The sequence below is a fragment of the Salvelinus alpinus genome, chromosome 19 (genome assembly GCF_045679555.1).
Source record: "Salvelinus alpinus chromosome 19, SLU_Salpinus.1, whole genome shotgun sequence".
In the NCBI taxonomy this organism is placed as follows: Eukaryota; Metazoa; Chordata; class Actinopteri; order Salmoniformes; family Salmonidae; genus Salvelinus; species Salvelinus alpinus.
This window is the reverse complement of record NC_092104.1, coordinates 24,314,477-24,340,185: the sequence shown is the minus strand read 5'-3', so window position 1 is coordinate 24,340,185 and position 25,709 is coordinate 24,314,477. Positions and strand designations below refer to the sequence as shown.

General features: G+C 43.8%; 1 protein-coding gene across 1 annotated transcript in view; it reads right to left on the bottom strand.

The window, feature by feature from the left end:
- hk2 (hexokinase 2) overlaps positions 1-25,709 on the bottom strand; it is a 110,990-nt gene that overhangs the window by 62,603 nt on the left and 22,678 nt on the right. The window contains exons 2-5 of the mRNA XM_071352669.1: positions 17,602-17,764; positions 13,544-13,692; positions 12,586-12,705; positions 12,351-12,446 (exon numbers count right to left, since the gene is read on the bottom strand). Of these exons, the coding sequence (XP_071208770.1) occupies positions 12,351-12,446; positions 12,586-12,705; positions 13,544-13,692; positions 17,602-17,764 (528 nt within the window). The remainder of the gene's footprint in view (positions 1-12,350; positions 12,447-12,585; positions 12,706-13,543; positions 13,693-17,601; positions 17,765-25,709) is intronic.

Sequence of the window (25,709 nt, the reverse complement as noted above, 5' to 3'; positions counted from 1 at the left end):
TGCAGGCGATCCTGGTACCTGCCAGGCGTTCCTTTCCCAGTGCTCCCTCATTTTCGAATTCTGCCCTCTTTGTTCCCTTCGGATTGATCGAAGATAGTGTATTTAATCACGCTAATGTCCGGAAGGGCGCTCTCCTGGGCAACGGCTGTGTGGGAGCAGCAATCAGGTGTGTGCCATAGCCTGGAGGAATTCATGGCAGAAGTGAGAAAGGTTTGATTCTCCAGTGCCCGGGAGGGAGGAGGCTCAAACTACTGCAGGTTCATCAGAACTCCCGTAGCGTGGCAGACTACGCAGTAGATTTTCGCACATTGGCCTCAGAAAGTTCTTGGAATCCGGAGGCTCTGTTTGACACCTTTCTCCACAAACTGTCGGAGGGGATAAAGGACGAGCTTGCAGCTAGGGAAATACCATGTGATCTCGATTCCCTCATCGCCTGGGAGATTAGGATTGATGGGCGCCTACGAGAACGGCGGTGTGAGGAGGTCGGGTCTTGGGAACACCCGTTCGTCTGCTGATGCTGGCGCCCAGCCGAAGGAATCCGGAAATCCCCGAAGTTGGTATTTCCGAGGAGAGCCGAAAGCACCCGAGGTTCCCAGAGAATCATCGGCGACGGGTGAGTTGGATACTCCTGAGCCCATGCAACTGGGAAGAGCTAGGTTATTGGTTGGGGAATGCTCATGTAGGCTGAATTCTAACTGTTGTCTGTACTGTGGAGAGGCGGGACATTATAGTCACTTGCCCAGTTAAGAAACCCTTTCAGTGGGTACAAGTACTCTGGTGAGCCAGACTGGGAGTCCCCTAACTTCCATCACCCGTCCACCTTTTTTTGTGATTCTGCTGTGGGGAGACCAGTCTAAGTCTCTCCGGGTGCTCATTGACTCTGGGGCTGATGAAAGTTTTATGAATGCTGACATGGTTTCTGAATTAGGTATTCGCACTCAACTTCTCTCTGTCCCCATGGATGCAAGGGCACTGAACGGTCGCTCTGTTGGAAGAGTCACCCATAGCACTGTGCCCGTTCATATACGGGTATCAGGAAACCACAGTGAGGCCATACAGTTCCTCCTCATCAATTCCCCCCATGTTCCTGTGGTTTTGGGATTTTCTTGGCTCCAGAAACACAATCTTGTTATTGACTGGACCACGAGCTCCATCCTGAGTTGGAGCCCATTTTGTCATTCTCAATGCCTAAAAGCGGCACAGCCGTCATTGAGACGTCCCCCTCAGGATGTAAGCAAAGCCACGGATGTCTCTGCCGTCCCCACTGAGTACCATGACCTCCTGATTCTTCAGTAAGGCACGGGCTACTTCTCTTCCTCCGCACTGTCCTTATGATTGTGCCATTGATCTCCTCCCAGGCACCACACCACCTCGTGGCCGGCTATATTCTCTATCTGGCACGGAGACTGAGGCCATGGAGGAGTACATAGAAGTCTCTGGCTACTGGAGGCATCTGTATCTCCTGCCGGTGCGGGGTTTTTCTTCGTAGAGAAGAAGACCATGCGTCCGTGCATTGACTACCGGTGTCTGAATGATATAACGATAAAGAATCGTTATCCCATACCACTCCTCTCCTCAGCCTTCGAACCTCTCCAGGGGACCACCATTTTCTCCAAACTGCACCTTCGGAATGTCTACCACCTGGTTCGGATACGCAAAGGAGAGGAGTGGAAGACAGCCTTTAACACAGCTAGTGGACATTATGAGTAGCAGGTCATGACGTTTGGACTCACCAACTCACTTCCAGGCTCTGGTAAACTGTGCTCCGGGACATGCTAAACCATTTCGTGTTTGTCTACCTTGACGACATCCTGGTTTTTCCCGGTCTGCCCAAGAACATGTTCTTCATGTCAGACAAGTTCTTCAGTGCCTCCTGGAGAATTTTTTTTGTTGTGAAAGCTGAGAAGTGTGAGTTCCACCGCTCTACAATCTCCTTTCTGGGATATGTCATCGCTGATGGAAATGTCCAACTGGATCCTGAAAAAGTGAAAGCAGTGGTAGAGTGGCCTCAACCTAAGTCCAGGGTGCAGTTACAGCATTTCCTGGGGTTCGCTAACTTCTCCCGCCGTTTCAGTCAGGGCTACAGCACCCTGGCAGCCCACCTCTCTGCACTCACCTCTCCCAAAGTACCGTTCACATGGTCTCCAGCGGTCGACAGAGCCTTCGTGGACCTGAAGCATCGTTTCACCACAGCACCCATCCTCATCCATCCGGACCCGTAACGTCAATTTGTGGTAGAGGTTGATGCATCTGATGTTGGAGTGGGGGCCATCTTGTCCCAGCGATCTGCCCAGGACCAGAAGCTCCATCCCTGTGCCTTCCTGTCCCATCATCTCAATCCTGCAGAGAGGAACTACAACGTAAGCAACCGAGAACTCCTGGCGGTCAAGATGGTGCTGGAAGAGTGGAGGCACTGGCTGGCAGGAGCAGAACAGCCATTCTTGGTTTGCAACGACCACACAAATTTGGAATATCTCCGTACAGCCAAGCGCCTTAACTCCAAGCAGGCCCGGTGGGCTTTATTGTTCACCAGATTCAACTTCCCCATTTCCTACCGCCCAGAGTCCAAAAATGTGAAGCCTGACGCCCTCCCTCACCTATACAGTTCCTCTGCCACACCTGGTGGCCCACAATAGTTCCTGACATCTCTGCCTTCGTCGCTGAGGGCACAGTGTGTGCTCAGAACAGGACTCCACGGCAAGATTCTTCTGGCCTCCTTCAGCCACTACCTGTCCCTCATTGTCCCTGGTCCCATATCTCCCTGGACTTTGTCACTGGGCTCCCTCCGTCTGATGGCAACACTGTCATTCTGACAGTAGTGGACCGGTTCTCCAAGGCCACCCATTTCATCCCTCTCTCCAAACTACCCTCTGCGAAGGGGACGGCCCAGCTTATGGTGCAGCACGTCTTCCGGATCCATGGACTCCCGGTGGACATGGTCTCCGACCGGGGTCCTCAGCTCTCGTCTTAGTTCTGGAAGGCATTCTGCACCCTTATTGGGTCGTCGGCCAGCCTGTCCTCCGGATTCCATCCCCAATCCAACGGCCAGTCGGAGCGAGCTAACCAGGACCTAGAAACCACCCTAAGATCCCTGGTCTCAACCAACCTCACTACCTGGAGTTGACAACTGGTCTGGGTGGAGTATGCCCGGAACACCCTTCCCTGTTCAGCCACGGGACTCTCCCCTTTTGAGTGCGCTATGGGGTATCAACCTCCACTCTTCCCAGAACAAGAGCAGGAGGTCAACGTACCCTCGGCCCAGATGTTTGTACGCCGCTGTCGACGTACCTGGAGAAGAGCTCAGGCGGCACTTCTCAAGACCAACTTTAGGTATCGTCGACGAGTGGACCGCCTGCCGGACTCCAGCTCCCCGCTACCGCATTGTGCAGAGGGTATGGCTTTCCACTCGGGACCTGCACCTTCGGGTGGAGTCCCGCAAACTGTCCCCCCCGTTTCATTGGTCCTTTTCCATCTCTAGGGTCCTTAGTTCCACTGCTGTCCATCTTGTGTTACCCTGTACCCTCTGTATTCACACAACTTTCCATGTGTCTAGGATTAAACCTGTGTCTCACAGCCCTTTGTCGTCTGTCTCCAGGCCCATTGCCCACCGCCTCCTGGGTGTTTGACCACGGGGCAGGGGTTTCTAGTACCTGGTTGACTGGGATGGTTACGGCCCGGAGGAGAGGTGCTGGGATCCCGCTAGAGACATCCTGGACCCGGGGGGGGGGGGGGGGGGGGGTCATGCCTTCATCTGTTTCACCTGACTTGGTGGTTGTGGGTGGAGATCGATGGCCACCAGGTGGGTGGAGACAATTAGTCCCCGGTGTATTGATCCCCGTGTTTCTCTCTGTGCCAGTTCATCTTTTCTCCTAGCTCCTATTTTTCCCAGTCTTTTTCCTAGCCCTCCTGGTTTTGACCCTTGTCGGTCCTGACGCCGAATCCGCCTGCCTGACCACTCTAACCCTTGGTCCGCCTGCCTGACCTCTAGCCTGCCTATCCCCTTGGACTCTGACCTGGTTTATGAACTCTCGCCTTTCCCCAACCTGCCTTTTTGCCTACCCCTTTTGGTGCAATAAATATCGGAGCTCAACCATCTGCCTCCTGTGTCTGCATTTGGGTCTTGCCTTGTGCAATTATACTGCGGTCCAACTCATCCCAAACCCTCTCAATTGGGTTGAGGTCGGGTGATTGTGGAGGCCAGTTCATATGATGCAGCACTCAATCACTCTCCTTCTTGGTCAAAATAGCCCTTACACAGCCTGGAGCTATGTTTTGGGTCATTGTACTGTTGAAAAACAATTGATAGTCCCACTAAGCGCAAACTAGATGGGATAGCGCTTGATGGTTTTTGCGACTGCACTTGAAGAAACGTTAAGTTCTTCATTTTTTATAATTGAAATACATTTTATTGGTCACAAACACATGTTTAGCAGATGTTATTGCGGGTATAGCGAAATGCTTGTTTGTAGCTCGAACAGTGCAGTAATGTCGAACATTTCTCTGTTGCGCCTTGTTCACCACACTGTCTGTGTGGGTGGACCATTTCAGTTTGTCAGTGATGTGTACGCCGCGGAACTTGAAGCTTTCCACCTTCTCCACTGCGGTCCCGTCGATGTGGAAAGGGGGGTGCTCCCTTTGCTGTTTCCTGAAGTCCATGATCAGCTCCTTTGTTTTTGACGAAGTGAGAGGTTATTTTTTTCATGGCACTACACTCAGATCCATTACCTCCTCCCTGTCTCATCATTGTTGGTAATCAAGCATACTACTGTTGTGTCGTCTGCAAACTTGATGATTGAGTTGGAGGCGTGCGTGGCCACGCAGTCATGGGTGAACAGGGAGTACAGGAGGGGGCTGAGCAGGCAACCCTGTGGGGCCACAGTGTGGAGGTGTTTCCTACCTTCACCACCTAGGGGCGGCCTGTCAAATTCCAGGATCCAGTTGCACAGAGCGGGGTTCAGACCCAGGGCCCCGAGCTTAATGATGAGATTGGAGGGTACTGAATGCTGATCTATAGTTAATGAACAACATTCTTACTTAGGTATTCTTCTTGTCCAGATGGGATAGTGCGATGGCGATTGTATCGTCTGTGGATCTATTGAGGCGGTATGCAAATTGAAGTGGGTCTAGGGTGTTAGGTAAGGTAGCGGTGATATGATCATTGACTAGTCTCTCAAAGCACTTCCTAATGACAGTGGATGCTACGGGGCGATAGACATTTAGTTCAGGTACCTTTGCTTTCCTGGGTACAGGAACAATGGTGGCCATCTTGAAGCATGTGGGGACAGCAGACTGGGACAGGGAGAGATTGAATATGTCCGTAAACACTCCAGGCAGCTGGTCTGTGCATGCTCGGTGGACAGGCTAGGGATGCCGTCTGGCACGGCAGCCTTGCGAGGGTTAACAAGCTTAAATGTTCTTCTCCGTGGCCAACATGAGTAAGAGAACCCACAGTCCTTGGTAGCGGACTGCCTCGGTGGCACTGTATTTTCCTCAAAGCGGGCGAAGAAGGTGTTTAGTTTGTCTGGAAGCAAGACGTTGGTCTCCGATGTGGCTGGTTTTCCTTTTGTAGTTCGTGATTGTCTGTAGACCCTGACACATACGTCTCGTGCATGAGCCGTTGAATTGCTACTCCACTTTGTCATAATACTGACGTTTTGCCTGTGATTGCCTTAGAGGTAATAACTACCCTGTTTGTATTCAACCATATTCCCAGTCACCTTGCCATGGTTAAATGCAGTGGTTTCTCACTTTGTTTTGCGCAAATGCTGCCATCTATCCACGGTTTCTGGTTAGGGTAGGTTTTAATGGTCAGTCACATCTCCTGTACACTTCCTGATAAACTCAGTCACCGTATCAGCGTATTCAATGTTATTCTCAGAGGCTACCCGGAACATATCCCAGCCCACGTGATAAAAAAAATCTTGAAGTATGGATTCCGATTGGTCAGACCAGCGTTGAATAGTCCTGAGCACGGGTACAGTGCCTTGCAAAAGTTTATCCCCCTTGGTGTTTTTCCTATTTTGATGCATTACAACCTGTAATTTAAATTTATTTTTATTTGGATTTTATGTAATGGACATACAAAATAGTCCAACTTGGTGAAGTGAAAAATGTGTTGAAAAAAAATTATAATTAAAAACAGAAAAGTGGTGCATGCATATGTATTCACCCCTTTTGCTATGAAGCCCCTAAATAAGATCTGGTGCAACCAATTACCTTCAGAAGTCACAATTATTTAAAGTCCAGGTGTGCAATCTAAGTGTCACATGATCTCAGTATATCTACACCTGTTCTGAAAGGCCCCAGAGTCTGCAACACCTCTAAGCAAGGGGCACCAGCAAGCAAGCGGCACTATGAAGACCAAGGAGCTCTCCAAACCGGTCAGGGACAAAGTTGTGGAGAAGTACAGATCAGGGTTGGGTTACAAAAAAATATCAGAAACGTTGAACATCCCACGGAGCACCATTAAATACATTATTAAAAAATGTAAAGAATATGGCCACAAATCTGCCAAGAGAGGGCCACCCACCAAAACTCACGGACCAGTCAAGGAGGGCATTAAATCAGAGTCAACGAAGAGACCACAGATAAACCTGAAAGAGCTGCAAAGCTCCACAGCGAAGATTGGAGTATCTGTCCACAGGACCACCTTAAGCCGTACACTGCACAGAGCGGCCAGAAAAAGCCATTGCTTAAAGAAAAAAATTGGTGTTCGCCAAAAGGCATGTGGGAGACTCCCCAAGCATGTGGAAGAAGGTACTCTGGTCAGATGAGACTAACATTGAGCTTTTTGTCCATCAAGGAAAATGCTATGTCTGGCGCAAACCCAACACCACATCACCCGAGAACACCATCCCCACAGTGAAGCATGGTGGCAGCATCATGCGGTGGGGCTGTTTTTCATCAGCAGGGACTGGGAAACTGGTCAGAATTGAAGGAATGATGGATAGCGCTAAATACAGGGAAATTCTTGAGGGAAACCTGTTTCAGTCTTCCAGAGATTTGAGACTGGGACAGAGGTTCACCTTCCAGCAGGGCAATGACCCTAAGCATACTGCTAAAGCAACACTCGAGTGGTTTAAGGGGAAACATTTAAACGTCTTGGAATGGCCTAGTCAAAAGCCCAGACCTCAATCTAATTGAGAATCTGTGGTATGACTTAAAGATTGATGTACATCAGCAGGAACCCATCCAACTTGAAGGAGCTGGAGCAGTTGTACCTTGAAGAATGGGCAAAAATCCCAGTAGCTAGATGTGCCAAGCTTATAGAGACATACCAAGAGACTTGCTGCAAAAGGTGGCTTTACAAAGTATTGACTTTGAGGGAGTGAATAGTTATGCACGCTCAAGTTCTGTTTTTTGCCTTATTTCTTGTTTGTTCCACAAAAAAAAAAAATTTGCATCTTCAAAGTGGTAGGCATGTTGTGTAAATCAAATTATACAAACCCCCCAAAAATCCATTTTAATTCCAGGTGTAAGGCAACAAAATAGGAAAAATGACAAAGGGGTGAATACTTTCACAAGCCACTGTACTTCAGTCAATGTGTTGATAGAACTACGGTAGCATTTTCCTAAAATTTGCTTTGTTCAAATTCCCAGCTACAATACATTTGGCCTCAGGATATGTGGTTTTCAGTTTGCATAAAGTCCAGTGAAGTTCTTCGAGGGCTGCATGGTATCGGCTTGAGGGGGAATATACACGGCTGTGACTAACCGAAGAGAATTCTCTTGGGAGGTAATAGGGTCGGCATTTGATTGTGGTATTCTAGGTCGGGTGAAAAAAAGGACTTGAGTTCCTGTATATTATCATAATCACACCATGAGTAGTTAATCATGAAACATACATCCCCGCCCTCCTTCTTCCCGAAGAGATTTAATCCTGTCTGCTGGTTGAACTGAGAACTCAACTGGCTGTACGGAGAGCCATGTTTCCGTGAAACAGAGCATGTTACAATCCCAGATGTCTCTCTGCAAGGAAATCCATGCCCTCAGCTCATCAACTTTATTGTCCAGAGACTGAACATTAGCGAGTAATATACTTGTATATACTTGGAAGTCCACTCTGAGTACCTCTACTCCGCCAGCGGTGTTTTGGATCAGCCTCTGGAAACAGTTCTATTGCCCTCGGGGGTACGAACAAAGGATCCAATTCGGGAAAGTCGTATTCCTGGTCGTAATGCTGGTAAGTTACCACCGCTCTGATATCCAAAAGTTCTTCCCGGCTGTACGTAATAACACAAGTTTCTGACCTAATAATGTAAGAAAAAACATGAAAAATACTGCAAAGTTGCCTAGGGGCTAGAAGAACGGCTGCCCTCTATCAGCGCCATTTTGACTGACCTTCATGTAATGATGGACTGTCCTCCATGAAGCTGGTTGAGAGAATGCCAAGAGTGTGCTCATCAAGGCAAAGGGTGGCTACTTTTGAAGAAACTCAAATACACAATTTACTGATTTGTTTAACACCTTTTTTTGGTAACTACATGATTCCATATGTTATTTCATAGTTCTGATGTCTTCACTATTATTCTACAATGTAGAAAATAGAACAAATAAAGAAAAACCCTGGAATGAGAAGGTGTGTCCAAACTTTACTGGTACTGTACATATATACAGTGCCTTCAGAAAGTATTCAGACCCCTTGACTTTTCCCACATTTTGTTACAATACAGCCTTGTTCTAAAATGTATTAAAATTATTTCCCCCCCCCCCCCTCAATCTACACACAATACCCCATAATGACTGTAATATTTGTGTTGTGGAGAAATGACCAGGCAGGAGACGGGAGTACAGTTTTCGTTTGGTCAAAACCTCTCGTGCTCTACAGTTCCCGGGCACACTAGTGCGCATGTGCATTTCCTATTAGGTGTAGTAACGTAACACTGTCGTAATACATCACCGCTTAGTAACAGCATAGTAACTAATATAAACAGATGTAGATCCCAGATACTACAATGACAAAAAAAAAGAAATTTTCGCACATTTATTAAAATAAAAAACAAATACCTTATTTACAGAAGTATTCAGACCCTTTGCTATGGGACTCGAAATTGAGCTCAGGTGCATCCTATTTCCAGTGATCATCCTTGAGATGATCACCGTGGAGCCAGCTCTAGGAAGAGCCTTGGTGGCTCGAAACTTCTTCCATTTAAGAATGATGGTGTACACTGTGTTCCTGGCGAACTTCAATGCTGCAGAAAATTGTTGGTACCCTTCCCCAGATCTGTGCCTCGACACAATCCTGTCTCGGGGCTTGATTTTTGCTCTGACATACAGTCAACTGTGTGAACTTATACAGACAGGTGTGCCTGTCCAAATCATGTCATTTTAAATTTACCACAGGTAGACCACAATCAAGTTGTAGAAACATCTCAAGGATGATCAATGGAAACAGGATGCATCTGAGCTCACTTGAGTCTCATAGCAAAGGGTCTGAATAATTATGTAATGAGGTGTCTGTCTGCTCTTTATTTTTAATACATTTGAGGAAAAAAAATGAAAAAAAATGTAACCCGTTTTCGCTTTGTCCTTATGTTTGGTGTATATTGAGGGGAAAAAATTATTTAATCAATTTTAGAACAAGGCTGTAGCGTAATGTGATGGACATTTTATACATGTGCTGTTCTAATAACCAATTTCTGAGTTCATGCAAGTGACTGATTGAACAAATCCTCACTTATCAGTATCTGCAATTTGGCAGTATGCCTAGACCTTGTTTTGACAACTTAATATTTCAAGGTCTCAGCTTAAGGAGAAGAAGCCTCGTGAGGTATTGGTGTGTCACATGTTATGAACCAGTCAGTATTGGTCGTTCATATGTATGAAACAAAATGGTAATGATGAATGAATTATGCTAAATCATGCAAATATAACTTGTCTTATATACAGCTATACACAGACAACTGCTGGGACTGCTCTAGCAGAGCTTCTGACAGACATTCACTATGGTGCATTAAGTTTGTTGGAACCTCTCCAGCTCGCTGACAGACAATGATTCATTTAAAATTGACTTTGAGTGTCCTTGTTTAAGAATTTCCACAACTGTAAAAAGTGAAGGGACCTGAATACTTTCCAAACGCACTGTGTGTACATACACACAGCACATTCCCATAATAGCCATCACAGAGTGGGCTATAAAATAAATATGTTTTATTGTCACACCAAATAGGTGCAGTAAAATGTGTTGTTTTATAGGGTCAGCCAAAGTAGTACGGCACCTTAGGGTTACGTACACCAGGCCCAACGCTCTAACCGCTAGGTTACCTGCGCCCTATGACTCCCCCCGAGTTTTGAATACACCCTAAGACATGAAAGGATAACTACTGTAAAGCTCAGTATGAAGAGCTTGACTTAATGTTCCATACAAAATGGGTAAATACTCCAAGGTTCATCAGTGCGGTAATTTTCTTAAGCATGGGAACAAAGTCACACAGACATGTCAGCTACTAACAAGCATTATTCAGGGTGTGATGTTATAAAATAGAAAAATTGCAAAAACAAAAATCTTGGTATTTCTCTTTTGTGTTAAAATCTTAATTTATTGGATTTATTATACAGTACCAGTTGAGTTAACACACCTACTCAAAGGTTTTTCTTTATTTTTACTATTTTCTACATTGTATAATAATAGGGAAGACATAAACTATGAAATAACACATATGGAATCATGTACTAACCAAAAAGAAGTGTTAAAACAAATCAAAATAGATTTTATATTTGAGATTCTTCAAAGTAGCCACCCTTTGCCTCTGACAGCTTTGCACACTCTTGGCATTCTCTCAACCAGCTTCATGAGGTAGTCACCTGGAATGCATTTCAATTAACAGGTGTGCCTTGTAAAAGTTAATTTGTGGTATTTATTTCCTTCTTAATGCGTTTGAGCCATTCAGTTATGTTGTGACAAGGTAGGGGTGGTATATAGAAGATAGCCCTATTTGGTAAAAGACCAAGTCCCTATTATGGCAAGAACAGCTCAAATAAGCAAAGAGAAATGATAGTCCATCATTACTTTAAGATATGAATGTCAGTCAATATTGAACATTTCAAGAATGTAAAAAATTTCTTCAAGTGCAGTCGCAAAAAACATCAGGCGCTATGATGAAACTGGCTCTCATGAGGACCGCCACAGTAAAGGAAGACCCAGAGTTACCTCTGCTGCAGAGGAGAAGTTCATTAGAGTTACCAGCCCAAATAAATGCTTCACAGAGTTCAAGTAAGAGACATCAACATCAACTGTTCAGAGGAGATTGCGTGAATCAGGCCTTCATGGTCAAATTGCTGCAAAGAAACCACTACTAAAGGACACCAATAAGAAGAAGAGACTTGCTTGGGCCAAGAAACACAAGCAATGGACATTAGACCGGTGGAAATCTCTCCTTTGGTCTGATGAGTCCAAATTTGAGATTTTTGGTTCTAACCTCCCTGTATTTGTGAAACGCAGAGTAGGTGAACGGATGATCTCTGCATGTGTGGTTCCCACCGTGAAGCAAGGAGGAGGAGGTGTGATGGTGTGGGGGTGCTTTGCTGGTGACACTGATTTATTTAAAATTCAAGGCACACTTAACTAGCAAGGCTACCACAGCATTCTGCAGCGATACGCCATCCCGTCTGGTTTGCGCTTCGTGGGACTATCATTTGTTTTTCAACATGACAATGACCCAACACAGCTCCAGGCTGTGTAAGGGCTATTTGACAAAGGAGAGTGATGGAGTGCTGCGTCAGATGACCTGGCCTCCACAATCACCCGACCTCAACCCAATAGAGATGTTTTGGGATGAGTTGGACCGCAGAGTGAAGGAAAAGCAGCCAACAAGTGCTCAGCATATGTGGGAACTCCTTCAAGACGGTTGGAAAAGCATTCCAGGTGAAGCTGGTCGAGAGAATGCCAAGAGTGTGCAAAGCTGTCAAGGCAAAGGGTGGCTACTTTGAAGAATCTAAAATATATTTGGATTTGTTGAACCCTGTTTTGGTTACTACATTATTCCATGTGTGTTATTTCCTAGTTTTGATGTCTTCACTATTATTATACAATTTTTGACTGGTACTGTATATTGTATGGCGTATCTTTTTGTTTGATATTGGTGGGTTGAGTGTGATGGTCTTTTTCTAAACTTGAATAAACACTGGGTTTCAGTTCATCTTAATGTTGCTGGCCTGAAGCCTTCATGTTATACTTTCAGCATAACCTATATAGGTCAGATTACTTTTATAGCACACAATGTCTGGGAGTTTGCTGGAAGGCCATACATTATCTGTATGGAAGGAAAAAGGCATAATGTGGCAAGGTGGTAGGCACAGAGAGTGCTGCCACTGGTGCATAACCTTGGCCCATTCATTTTCCACTGACTCACCCCTCTCTTTATGATGGCTTTCCTCAGAAGGCTGACCACATCTCTCCCTTCCACCCCATGCGACTTGAAGCCCTTGGTCCATGACACCAGAATACTCTGCATGAACATACACACACACACACAGACAATGACAACTTCTGGATCATTCTGAAGGCTCAAACCTCCAAATCACAGTTCCTTTTTTCTCTTTAAATTTCAAATGCGGTCCTCAATAGTCAACCTCCTTATTCCTCACCTCATCCAGTTTGGTCTGCTGGCAGGGGAAGGAGAAGGTGAAGCCCAGAGGAAGCTTCTGGTTCTTGATCCCCAGCTTCTTCAGGAAGTTAGCAAGACACTCAGCAATATGGTCGAAGAGCTAAGGGCGAAACAGAGGGGTGTTAACATACAGCAGCAAACTGGTTAATGTGCTAGTAACCCCTTCAGTTCATTGATATGATCTATGGTTTTTTCCCACCCCATTTTTCTCATATTTTAGCAAAATAATGTTATGGTCAAATATTACAAATATTACATAAAAGCCATTACCAACCTCAACCCTTATTGAACACCCCAAATGTTGTCTTTACCCAACACAGTTAAGACTTAGAAATACCTATGAAACCCCTATTCCAGAACCAGATGTTCTTCCCAGCATCAAAGTTAGCGATGTTATACAAATGTCATAAATCAGACCTACCGACATTGATACTGCTTGGTCTGAACAATGAGGCAAAGTGTGTAAAGGGACAATCAGCAGTTGCTACATACATATCATTCATTTATAAGTTTTAAAAAATGTATCTGTTGATTCTTGAAGAATATAACTTATGACTCATGAGCTTATTAGTTTCGTACCCCATCAGAACCCAAAATAGAAAACTGTTTTACACCAATGTTTGTAAACAAAGTAAATGTAAAAAAACAAGTTAAAGCCTCATAACATAGTTAAAACTATAATTTTGATATCATGGATGGTTAGTCCTTGCATCCATAGGTCTGTGTGTTAATTACATTTCTCCAGCCCCATCCCTCAGCTTTTTACAGAAAAAGTGATGGGGTGGTTGCTTTGTTATTGTTTCAACTCCCGATTGGCCCTTTAAGAGGTCACAGTAATAAGGTCAAAGGTCAAGCATCTGGCCCATTGCAAGGATTTGCTGTGTGAATTTAGGTCATTCCTGATGTCCATTGAAATGAACATCCCCTTCTCCTCTCACCTCTTCGCCACTGCCCCTCATCAGCTCCTCAGGAATGGCATAGATCTGGTTTTCCATCTCCACCTTCTGCTTCCCGTTGTCAGACACCTTCACCAGCAGGACCCGGAAGTTAGTCCCACCCAGATCTAGAGCCAGGAAGTCTCCCTTTTCTGGACGAGTCAGGGAAAAAACACACACTCAAAAATGCAGTAAAGCAAGAAAAAAAGAATTATACAAAAAACACAAACTAACAGTACTAAGTCTACTAAACTGCAATAGAGAGGGTAAAGAAAACAGGTATGCTCTACCAAATAGTTAAGTGGGAATGTGGTGCTCGTCTAGGTAAATATATTATATACTACAAGTCTTCCAAACAGCCTGTCACGGCCGTCATAGGGAGGAGACCAAGGCGGAGCGTGGTATGCGTACATTCTCTTTATTATAAGAATGAACACTGAACAAAACTAACAGTGGAGCTATACAAAGAGTGCTGAACAGGTAACTACACAGACAAGAACCCACAAAACCAAAAGGGAAAATGGCAACCTAAATATGATCCCCAATCAGAGACAACGATAAACAGCTGCCTCTGATTGGGAACCAATTCAGGCCACCATAGACATACATATGCCTAGACTTACAAACACCCCATGACATACAAAAACCCTAGACAATACAAAACAAGCATACCCACCCTCGTCACACCCTGACCTAACCAAAATAATAAAGAAAACATAGATAACTAAGGTCAGGGCGTGACACAGCCTATATGGAGGACAACAATAAATCCAAGAATGTACCAAAACTAGGCCTAATGGTATTTTTCATGTCATAGTACTATTTTATAAAAAGTGTATACATTTCTACCACAGTCTTTATGAAAGCTACAAAGCTGCAATAGAGATAACCATGAGCAGCAATAATGTTGATTGGAGCAGGGGTGATCACAGGTCAGACTAAAATTAATTTCATTACAACCACAGAGGACTTTGACCATGAAGCAGTAGGCTCCTTCTGAACACCGGAGTCCTCTTTGAAAAGTGATGTCTTTCACCCATTGCCAATAACATACCCATGACCTTCTACCATTTTTATGAGATATAAAGGTGAATCTTTCAATGGACTGACCTTATGTTATAATGCATAACAACCAACATAAAATGTTAATTACCAAACTATAAGGTTTTATTCAACGCAATAAACAAGTATAAAATAAGTTTTGAATCCTGTCACATGAGTGAATAGGCTACCGAACATTCAACATTTCAATGTCCCTTTCATTGAAATGTCCTTTTCAAAGTGAGGTTTACATGATCAATGGCTAACCACATAATTTAGATTGAAAAGAAAACCACATCGAAAGGAAGGAGAGAGAGAACGAAGAGAGAGAGAGAGTAAGAAATAGTGCTGTCACACACACACACAATAGCAGATTTTTTCGATACAGATAACATTTAACATTGAACAATATATTGATAACTGGTAGAACAAATAAAATAACAAATAGAATATCTAATTTCTGAAGCTTCTATACTGCAATAGTCTACCATAGACATTAAGTCTACAGCAGTGTCCCCCCATGCACTAAACAACTGATTCAAATAACCAACTCATCATCAAGCTTTGATTATTTGATGACGTAGTGCACATAAAAATAACTTTTGACGTTAACGTCTATTGACGTTAAATTACCGAACGCAAATACAAGTTAAATGGGTTTCGTTCGCATTTTCAACTCTGCTGATGGTTATGTTAAAAAACTGTTGCGTTTATATAGCAAATGTGCCCACTCTGGTCTTGGCATGTGCGCTATAGACAACAACTCGCAGATAGGCTACCTACATTATGAGATTATTATGGATAAGAGAGTTATTTGTATTTGTCAAATGACAACCAAGCATTGATCATGTCACCAGAATAAAACCCTCGTTATTTATTAGAAAGGAGCATCAAGCTCATCACTTTGCACATTCACCACCTGTGAAGTTCATCACTTATTTAATCTGTAGCCTAATAAACTGCACTGTACTGCTTTGTAACACCTTTTACTTAGTTGTTTTGGTGGGCTGGCCCCCCATCTGCTCTGTAATCAAAGTATTCCCATAGTTTGCCTCTGCAGACAGTTTGGTCAACAAGCTGCGGACACTGAGCTATAATAAAAGTTTAATTTACGTTTGAAGAAGCCATGCTCTTCTTGCTTGCTTCTTAAGGAAGTGGCTTGCTCGGTGTCAGCTGCATGTGCAAACGCAGCCTGGCTAGCTACTGCCCCCTTCAGTAATTTGTCTGAATCTTTGAAATGTTTGATGTCACGTGAGACACATTTGACATAAGTACAGAAAGTAACAACAATTCTAGTACCAAACCGCTTTTCATGTTTTAGTATAAAAAAAGTACAGACGTTTCGGTATATCGTGCAACACAAAAGAGTGAGAGAGAGAGAGACAAGATAGAGGCAGAGAAAGTGAGAGTGATGGGAAAGAGGGAGGGAGACATAACAGTGGTTCAGCTGGATAGACACTTATCTGATAGGTTGGAGTTTAATATGCCAATAATGACCAGAGTCAACAGGCTGAGCAAACAGAGGTTTGGCCTGGGTGCTTTTGCACTTCCTCTGCAATTCACATTTACCATTCCTCTCCAGTCACTTACGACAAATCACCTTCCCCAGTCTCCAAGAGTGGTTTTTGATATGCCCCGGTCACAGTCACTAACACAGGTCAAACTCAAAGGAAAACGCAGCTGGGACATTTCAATGTTCATGCAGCATAGGCCTACCGCTAGAGTGTAATGTCTAGATGGGATACAGCTACGTCAAAAAAAAAATATTTGGGGGGAGGGGGGGGGGGCATTTTAGCTAACCTTAACCCTTTTCCTAACCTTAACCTAATTCTCCTAAGCTGCTACGTTAATTCTCCTAACCTGCTGGTAAGTTCTTCTAACCTGCAAAAAAAAGTCAATTTTGACAAAAGCTGTATCCCTTCTAGACAAAACCCTCCTAGAGTGCATGTCCAATTAATTTCATTCAAAGTGGTATGCTAGTGTGGATGGATATTATAACAGAGCCCAGATTTTCTATGTGCCATTCTTCACCAGCATACTTTCATTAGCTAAGGGTTCATCATGGTTCTGGGGATCCAAAGGGGTGCACATTTTGCTCTTGACCTAGCACTCACACACCCAATTTAAATCAAAAGGCTTGATGATGAGTAGATTAGTTGAATCAAGTGGGTGAGTGCTAGGGCAAAAACAAAAAGGTGCCAAGATTGACAAACTAGGGCGAAGATTGAGAAACCCTGATCTAAAGGGCTGTCAAACTAAAAAAACTCCCTCCTATTCTCACCTCAACAACCAGTCCATAGTTGACATATTTCTAAGCATGGTTGTGCTGTTTCTTGAAAATTCCAATTACTGTGCATGAGAAGGCTTGAAGGCCAGGTCTCTCTTGGGAGAGAGGTCTTCTGACACCAATGTCACTTTTTCATTCAATACAGGTTAAATAAGATTTTTAAAAGACTTTAGATGCGGTCAGAGTCATATAGCTATAAATATCTATGGCTCTTAACTGGGCTTAGCTGTGTCATTCTGACACAGTTCACTGACACAGGTCATATTCTGCCGCTGAGACACACAGCTTCAGGATTTATGTGCTTTTCACCACCAGTCTCTCATTTGCCATCTAAACAACTGTCACTCAAAAAGCTTCCTACCAGCCTGCCCTCATCTAAGCAAGTTACAAATATGAAATTATTGAAGGATTGTGCAATTTTTCTTATTCCTGTACAGTGCATTGGTAGGCAAGGCATGGGTCTCTATGGACTCTAAGAAGGGCCTGTGGCATGGATGTACCGAGACTACTCCAGGCCTCCCTGAAGTCTTCTGACCTCAATGGGACTTCCTGATTAAATAACATTTAAGTCTGTGTCCCAAATGGCACCCGATTACCTTTATAGTGAACTACTTTTGACCAGTACTTTTGGCCAGTCCCACTTTAAAGGGAATGTGGTGCCATTTGGGACACAACGTAAATAAAATAGAAATTACTCAGATGTCTGTCAGACCCCCTCCACCGACCCCCTTACCTGTCCCGTCAGGGGTGGAGCGCACAAATGTGGGCAGCATCTTCACAGCGGCCGTAGGGTTGGAGTCACGGCCTAGCCCCTTATCCATCTCCCTCCGGAACCTCTCAGACACGTCAATCAGGTTCTCGTCCGATAACCGCAGGTGGTACAAGAATTTATCCACCTTAAGAGGGAGAGAGGGAGAGAGAGAGGAAGAAAACAGAGTAAGATAGATATACAGAGCATTCGGAAAGTTTTCAGACCCAATGACTTTTCCCACATTTTGTTACGTTACATCTTAATTCTAAAATTGAATTAATTATTTTTTTGCATCAAACCACACAAAAAAAAACATAATGACGAAGCAAAAACAGGTTTAGACATTTTTGCAAATATACACTACCGTTCAAAAGTTGAGGTCACTTAGAAATGTCCTTGTTTTTGAAAGAAAAGCCCATTTTTTGTCCATTAAAATAACATCAAATTGATCAGAAATACAGTGTAGACATTGTTCATGTTGTAAATGACTACTGTAGATGAAAACGGCAGCTTTTTAATGGAATATCTACATAGGCTTACAGAGGTCCATTATCAGCAACCATCACTCCTGTGTTCCAGTGGCACGTTGTGTTAGCTAATCCAAGTTTATAATTTTAAAAAGGCTAATTGATCATTAGAAAACCCTTTTGCAATTACAGTTGAAGTCGGAAGTTTACATACGAGTTTTAATGCCACCAACCAAAGTCTTTTTCAACCACTCCAGAGTTCCTCTGTCCAGTGTCTGTGATATTTTGCCCAGTGTCTGTGATATTTTGCCCATCTTAATCTTTTCTTTTTATTGGCCAGTCTGAGATATGGCTTTTTCTTTGTAACTCTGCCTAGAAGGCCAGCATCCCGGAGTCGTCTCTTCACTGTTGACATTGACTGGTGTTTTGGTGGGTACCATTTAATGAAGCTGCCAGTTGAGGACTTGTGAGGCGTCTGTTTCTCAAACTAGAGAATAATATACTTGTCCTCTTGCTCAATGTCTACAGTACACTATCTTTTATTTCCTTTTATTTTTTTATTATTATTATTATTATTATATATTTTACCCCCTTTTCATAGTATCCAATTGTTAGTAGTTACTATCTTGTCTCATCGCTACAACTCCCGTACGGGCTCGGGAGAGACAAAGGTCGAAAGCCATGCGTCCTCTGAAACACAACCCAACCAAGCCGCACTGCTTCTTAACACAGCGCGCCTCCAACCCCGAAGCCAGCCTCACCAATGTGTTGGAGGAAACACCGTGCACCTGGCAACCTGGTTAGCGTGCACTGCGCCCGGCCCGCCACAGGAGTCGCTAGTGCGCGATAAGACAAGGATATCCCTACCGGCCAAACCCTCCCTAACCCGGACGACGCTAGGCCAATTGTGCGTCGCCCCATGGACCTCCCGGTCACGGCCGGCTGCGAAAGAGCCTGGGCTCGAACCCAGAGTCTCTGGTGGCACAGCTAGCACTGCGATGCAGTGCCCTAGACCACTGCGTCACCCGGGAGGCCCTGTACACTGTATTTCTGATCAATTTTATATTATTTTAAATGGACCAAAAAAAAAGAAGCTTTTCTTTCAAAAACAAGGACATTTCTAAGTGACCCCAAACTTTTGAACTTGTAAATATAAAAAAAACAGAAATACCTTATTTACATAAGTATTCAGACCCTTTGAAAAGAGACACAATTTAGGTCAGGTGCATCCTGTTTCCATTGATCATCCATGAGATGTTTCTACAACTTTATTGGAGTCCACCTGTGGTAACTTCAATTGATTGAACATGATTTGGAAAGGCACACACCTGTCTCTATAAGGTCCCACAGTTGACCATGAATGTCAGAGAAAAAACCAAGCCATGAGGTAGAAGGAATTGTCAGTAGAGCTCCGAGACAGGATTGTGTCGAAGCACAGATCTGGGGAAGGGTACCAAAACATTTCTGCAGCATTGAAGGTCTCAAAGAACACAGTGGCCTCCATTATTCTTAAATGGAAGTAAACTCATCAAAAAAAGAAACGTCCTCTCACTGTCAACTGCGTTTATTGTCAGCAAACTTAACATGTGTAAATATTGTATGAACATAAGATTCAACAAATGAGACAAACTGAACAAGTTCCACAGACATGTGACTAACAGAAATTGAATAATGTGTCCCTGAACAAGGGGGGGGGGGTGTCAAAATCAAAACTAACAGTCAATGCAGCTGGTGGCCACACCATATACTAAGTACTGCAGTGCATCTCCTCCTCATGGACAGCAGCAGATTTCCCAGTTCTTGCTGTGAGATGTTACCTCATTCTTCCACCAAGGCACCTGCACGTTCCTGGACATTTCTGTGGGGGGAAATGGCCCAGCCCTCTGGGATCCAACAGGTCCCAGACGTGCTCAATGGGATTGAGATCCGGGCTCCTCGCTGGCCATGGCAGAACACTGACATCCATGTCTTGCAGGAAATCACGCACAGAACAAGCAGTATGGCTGGTGGCATTGTCATGCTGTATGGCCATGTCAGGATAAGCCTGCAGGAAGGGTACCACGTGAGGGAGGAGGATGTCTTCCCTGTAACGCACAGCGTTGAGAATGCCTGCAATGACAACAAGCTCAGTCCGATGATGCTGTGACAAACCGCCCCAGACGATGACAGACCCTCCACCTCCAAATCGATCCCAGTCCAGAGTACAGGCCTCGGTGTAACACTCATTCCTTCGATGATAAACGCGAATCCGACCATCACCCCTGGTGAGACAAAACCGCGACTCATCAGTGAAGAGCACTTTTTGCAAGTCCTGTGTGATCCAGCGACGGTAGGTTTGTGCCCATAGGCGACGTTGTTGCCGGTGATGTCTGGTGAGGACCTGCCTTACAACAGACCTACAAGCCCTCAGTCCAGCCCCTCTCAGCCTATTGTGGACAGTCTGAGCACTAATGGAGGGATTGTGCGTTCCTGGTGTAACTCGGGCATTTGTTGTTGCCATCCTGTACCTGTTCCGCAGGTCTGATGTTCGGATGTACCGATCCTGTGCAGGTGTTGTTACACGTGGTCTGCCACTGCTAGGACGATCAGCTGTCCGTCCTGTCTCCCTGTAGCCCTGTCTTAGGCGTCTTACAGTACGGACATTGCAATGTATTGCCCTGGCCACATCTACAGTCCTCATGCCTCCTTGCAGCATGCCTAAGGCACGTTCACGCAGATGGGCAGGGATTCTGGGCATCTTTCTTTTGGTGTTTTTCAGAGTCAGTAGAAAGGCCTCTTTAGTGTCCTACGTTTTCATAATTGTGACCTTAATTGCCTACCATCTGTAAGCTATTACTGTCTTAACGACCATTCCACAGGTGCATGTTCATTAATTGTTTATGGTTCATTGAACAAGCATGGGAAACAGTGTTAAAACCATTTACAATGAAGATCTGTGAAGTTATTTGGGTTTTTACGAATTATCTTTGAAAGACAGGGTACTGAAAAAAGGATGTTTATTTTTTTGCTGAGTTTAGTTTGGAACCACCAAGACTCTTCCTAGAGCTGGCCGCTCGGCCAAACTGAGCAATCGGGGGAGGTGACCAAGAACCCGATGGTCACTGACAGTGCTCCACAGTTCTCTGGTGATGTTTTTCAGCAGCAGGGACTGGGAGACTAGTCAAGATTTAGGGAGCAAAGTACAGAGAGATCCTTGATGAAAACCTGCTCCAGAGCACTCAGGACCTCAGACTGGGGTGAAAGTTCACCTTCCAACAGGACAACAACCCTAAGCACACAGCCAAGACCAAGCTGGGGTGGCTTCAGGACAAGTCTGTGAATGTCCTTGAGTGGCCCCAGCCAGAGCCCGGACTTGAACCCGATCGAACATCTCTGGAGTGACCTGAAAATAGCTGTGCAGTGATGCTCCCCATCCAACCTGACAGAGCTTGAGAGGATCTGCAAAGAAGAATGGGAGAAACTCCACAAATACTGGTGTGCCATGCCTCTAGCGTCATATCCAAGAAGACTCGAGGTTGTAATCGCTGCCAAAGGTGCTTCAACAAAGTACTGAGTAAAGGGTCTGAATACTTATATAAATATGATATTTCAGTGTTAATACATTTGCAACAATTTTGAAAAACCTGTTTGTTTTGTCATTATGGTGTATTGTGTGTAGATTGATGAGGGGGGGAAAAGAATGAATCCATTTTAAAATAAGGCTGTAACAACAAAATGTGGAAAAAGTCAAAGGGTCTTAATGCTTTCCGAATGCACTGTAACTGGAAGGTGGTAAAGGTATTTATCCACCTGACCTTAGGAAAGGGCAACAGGCCTTGTTCGAGACAGAAAGGCTAATAGGGCAGGAGCATGTTTCCTGTTTCTGTAGCGTGAGGCAGCTTGACGTACCAGTCTACCCCCTGGACAGGACGCTATTGATTCCTTATTGAATGTCTGACTTACAGCATGACATGAGTAGTCAATGCTCATGAGGTTTACCGTGCAGTGACAATGGGTAGCTAATAGCTATACAAAGGAACCATCTGTTTGCTTACGTGGTTATAAGTGTATGTCTCTATTTTGTTGCTTTCCCACTGAAGTTACATAACGTTGTGTTGAATTAGCACAATTAGTATATGTGTGTGTAACCGCTTATATACTTGTGTGAACCAGAAGTTCTCACAAGACAGGTAAACCAAAGATAATTCTGAGAAGTGAGGACATTTTGCCAGTCCTCAAAGGGAAAGGGCTATTTTAGGCTTAGGAGTTAGTGTTAGGTTTAAGGTTAAGGTTAGGTTAAGAGATAATAGGATTTTGAATGGTAATCAATTGTTGGTTCCAAAAAGTCCTCACAAGTATAATAAAACAAACGTGTGTGTGCGAGTTAGAGCTGGGATGATAAATTGGAAATTATCGACAACGACCATACCGATTACTTATCACAGGCATTTTGCTGATATTGTGTATTATGATAAGTAGCCTATACAAGAGAAATGTGAAGTTTGAAATTAAATAAGTTTGCTCATATGGGTTGTAAACCCTTTACAATCATGGGAATTGGCTATATCGATAGGGCTTAATTCAAATGTTTCTTACAGAATCAATATGACAAGTATATGCATAACGTTGGTAGCAATTGAAAAGGAACAGTTTGGAGAAAATTAAAAAAATTATTAGACCACAACAGTTCCCCTGAAAAGACTGAATCCAAACATTAGTGTTGATTTTATGTTTACTGTACTTTTTGAGGCATTTGTTGATAACGAAATCTGAAAACACTCTGGATACATTCAGTAACATGATATGACTATTCCTGGAAAATGTGGGGTAGGTGAAAAATAAGACAAACAAATTACAAGGTTAAGTGAGAGGACTAATTGGTGTCTCCAAGTGGCCACACACCTCTCTAAAGTGTGCACAGTTCCTAAGCAATTTCAATGCACTTTTATGACTAAAGGACTATGAACTCTGCTGCACACCGCATCAAGTCATCTCTGACTTGAACTGTACACAAAATAACTGCACTATACTGCATTGCACTGTTAATCTCTCAACATTTAGATACAGTGGGGCAAAAACATTTTAGTCAGCCACCAATTGTGCAAGTTCTCCCACTTAAAAAGATGAGAGAGGCCTATAATTTTCATCATAGGTACACTTCAACTATGACAGACAAAATGAGAAGAAAAAAAATCCAGAAAATCACATTGTAGGATGTTTAATGAATTTATTTGCAAATTATGGTGGAAAATAAGTATTTGGTCAATAACAAAAGTTTCTCAATACTTTGTTATATACCCTTTGTTGGCAATGACAGAGGTCAAACGTTTTCTGTAAGTCTTCACAAGGTTTTCACACACTGTTGCTGGTATTTTGGCCCATTCCTCCATGCAGATGTTCTCTAGAGCAGTGATGTTTTGGGGCTGTTGCTGGGCAACACGGACTTTCAACTCCCTCCAAAGATTTTCTATGGGGTTGAGATCTGGAGACTGGCTAGGCCACTCCAGGACCTTAAAATGCTTCTTACGAAGCCACTCCTTCGTTGCCCGGGCGGTGTGTTTGGGATCATTGTCATGCTGAAAGACCCAGCCACGTTTCATCTTCAATGCCCTTGCTGATGGAAGGAGGTTTTCACTCAAAATCTCACGATACATGGCCCCATTCATTCTTTCCTTTACACGGATCCGTCGTCCTGGTCCCTTTGCAGAAAAACAGCCCCAAAGCGTGATGTTTCCACCCCCATGCTTCACAGTAGGTATGGTGTTCTTTGGATGCAACTCAGCATTCTTTGTCCTCCAAACACGACGAGTTGAGTTTTTACCAAAAAGTTCTATTTTGGTTTCATCTGACCATATGACATTCTCCCAATCTTCTTCTGGATCATCCAAATGCTCTCTAGCAAACTTCAGACGGGCCTGGACATGTACTGGCTTAAGCAGGGGGACACGTCTGGCACTGCAGGATTTGAGTCCCTGGCAGCGTAGTGTGTTACTGATGGTAGGCGTTGTTTCTTTGGTCCCAGCTCTCTGCAGGTCATTCACTAGGTCCCCCCGTGTGGTTCTGGGATTTTTACTCACCGTTCTTGTGATCATTTTGACCCCACGGGGTGAGATCTTGCGTGGAGCCCCAGATCGAGGGAGATTATCAGTGGTCTTGTATGTCTTCCATTTCCTAATAATTGCTCCCACAGTTGATTTCTTCAAACCAAGCTGCTTACCTATTGCAGATTCAGTCTTCCCAGCCTGGTGGAGGTCTACAATTTTGTTTCTGGTGTCCTTTGACAGCTCTTTGGTCTTGGCCATAGTGGAGTTTGGAGTGTGACTGTTTGAGGTTGTGGACAGGTGTCTTTTATACTGATAACAAGTTCAAACAGGTGCCATTAATACAGGTAACGAGTGGAGGACAGAGGAGCCTCTTAAAGAAGAAGTTACAGGTCTGTGAGAGCCAGAAATCTTGCTTGCTTGTAGGTGACCAAATACTTATTTTCCACCATAATTTGCAAATTAATTAATTAAAAATCCTACAATGTGATTTTCTGGATTTTTTTTCTCATTTTGTCTGTCATAGTTGAAGTGTACCTATGATGAAAATTACAGGCCTCTCTCATCTTTTTAAGTGGGAGAACTTGCACAATTGGTGGCTGACTAAATACTTTTTTGCCCCACTGTATATTCATACTGATAGTGTACATTTGTACATCCACTGTATATGTGTATAGCTGCTCATTCTCATAGCTCTATGCTCACTCTACCTAGTTCTATATAATGTACGTTTTTTAAACTCTGCTGTCTGTATTCTGTCTCTAAATGTTGTCGATCACAAGCAACACCATATTACCTAGTCAAAATCTGAGTACGTGTAAATGTACTTGGCGAATAAGGGTGATTCTGACTCAAAGAGTCATTCCCATAAGGTCCTTCTTTGAGCTATTCTAACTAGAGGTCGACCGACTTTGATTTTTCACCGCCGATACCGATTATTGGAGGACCAAAAAAAAGCCAATACCGATTAATCGGCCGATTTTTTATTTTTTTATTTGTAATAATGACAATTACAACAATACTGAATGAACACTTATTTTAACTTAATAAAATCTATTTAGCCTCAAATAAATAATGAAACATGTTCAATTTGGTTTAAATAATGCAAAAACAAAGTGTTGGAGGAGAAAGTAAAAGTGCAATATGTGCCATGTAAGAAAGCTAACGTTTAAGTTCCTTGCTCAGAACAAGAGAACATATGAAAGCTGGTGGTTCCTTTTAACATGAGTCTTCAATATTCCCAGGTAAGAAGTTTTAGGTTGTATTTATTATAGGAATTATAGGACTATTTCTCTCTATACGATTTGTATTTCATATACCTTTGACTATTGGATGTTCTTATTGGCACTTTAGTATTGCCAGTGTAACAGTATAGCTTCCATCCCTCTCCTTGCCGCTACCTGGGCTCGAACCAGGAACACATCGACAACAGCCACCCTCGAAGCAGCGTTACCCATGCAGAGCAAGGGGAACAACTACTCCAAGTCTCAGAGCGAGTGACGTTTGAAACGCTATTAGCGCGCACCCCGCTAACTAGCTAGCCATTTCACATCGGTTACACCAGCCTAATCTCGGGAGTTGATAGGCTTGAAGTCATAAAGAG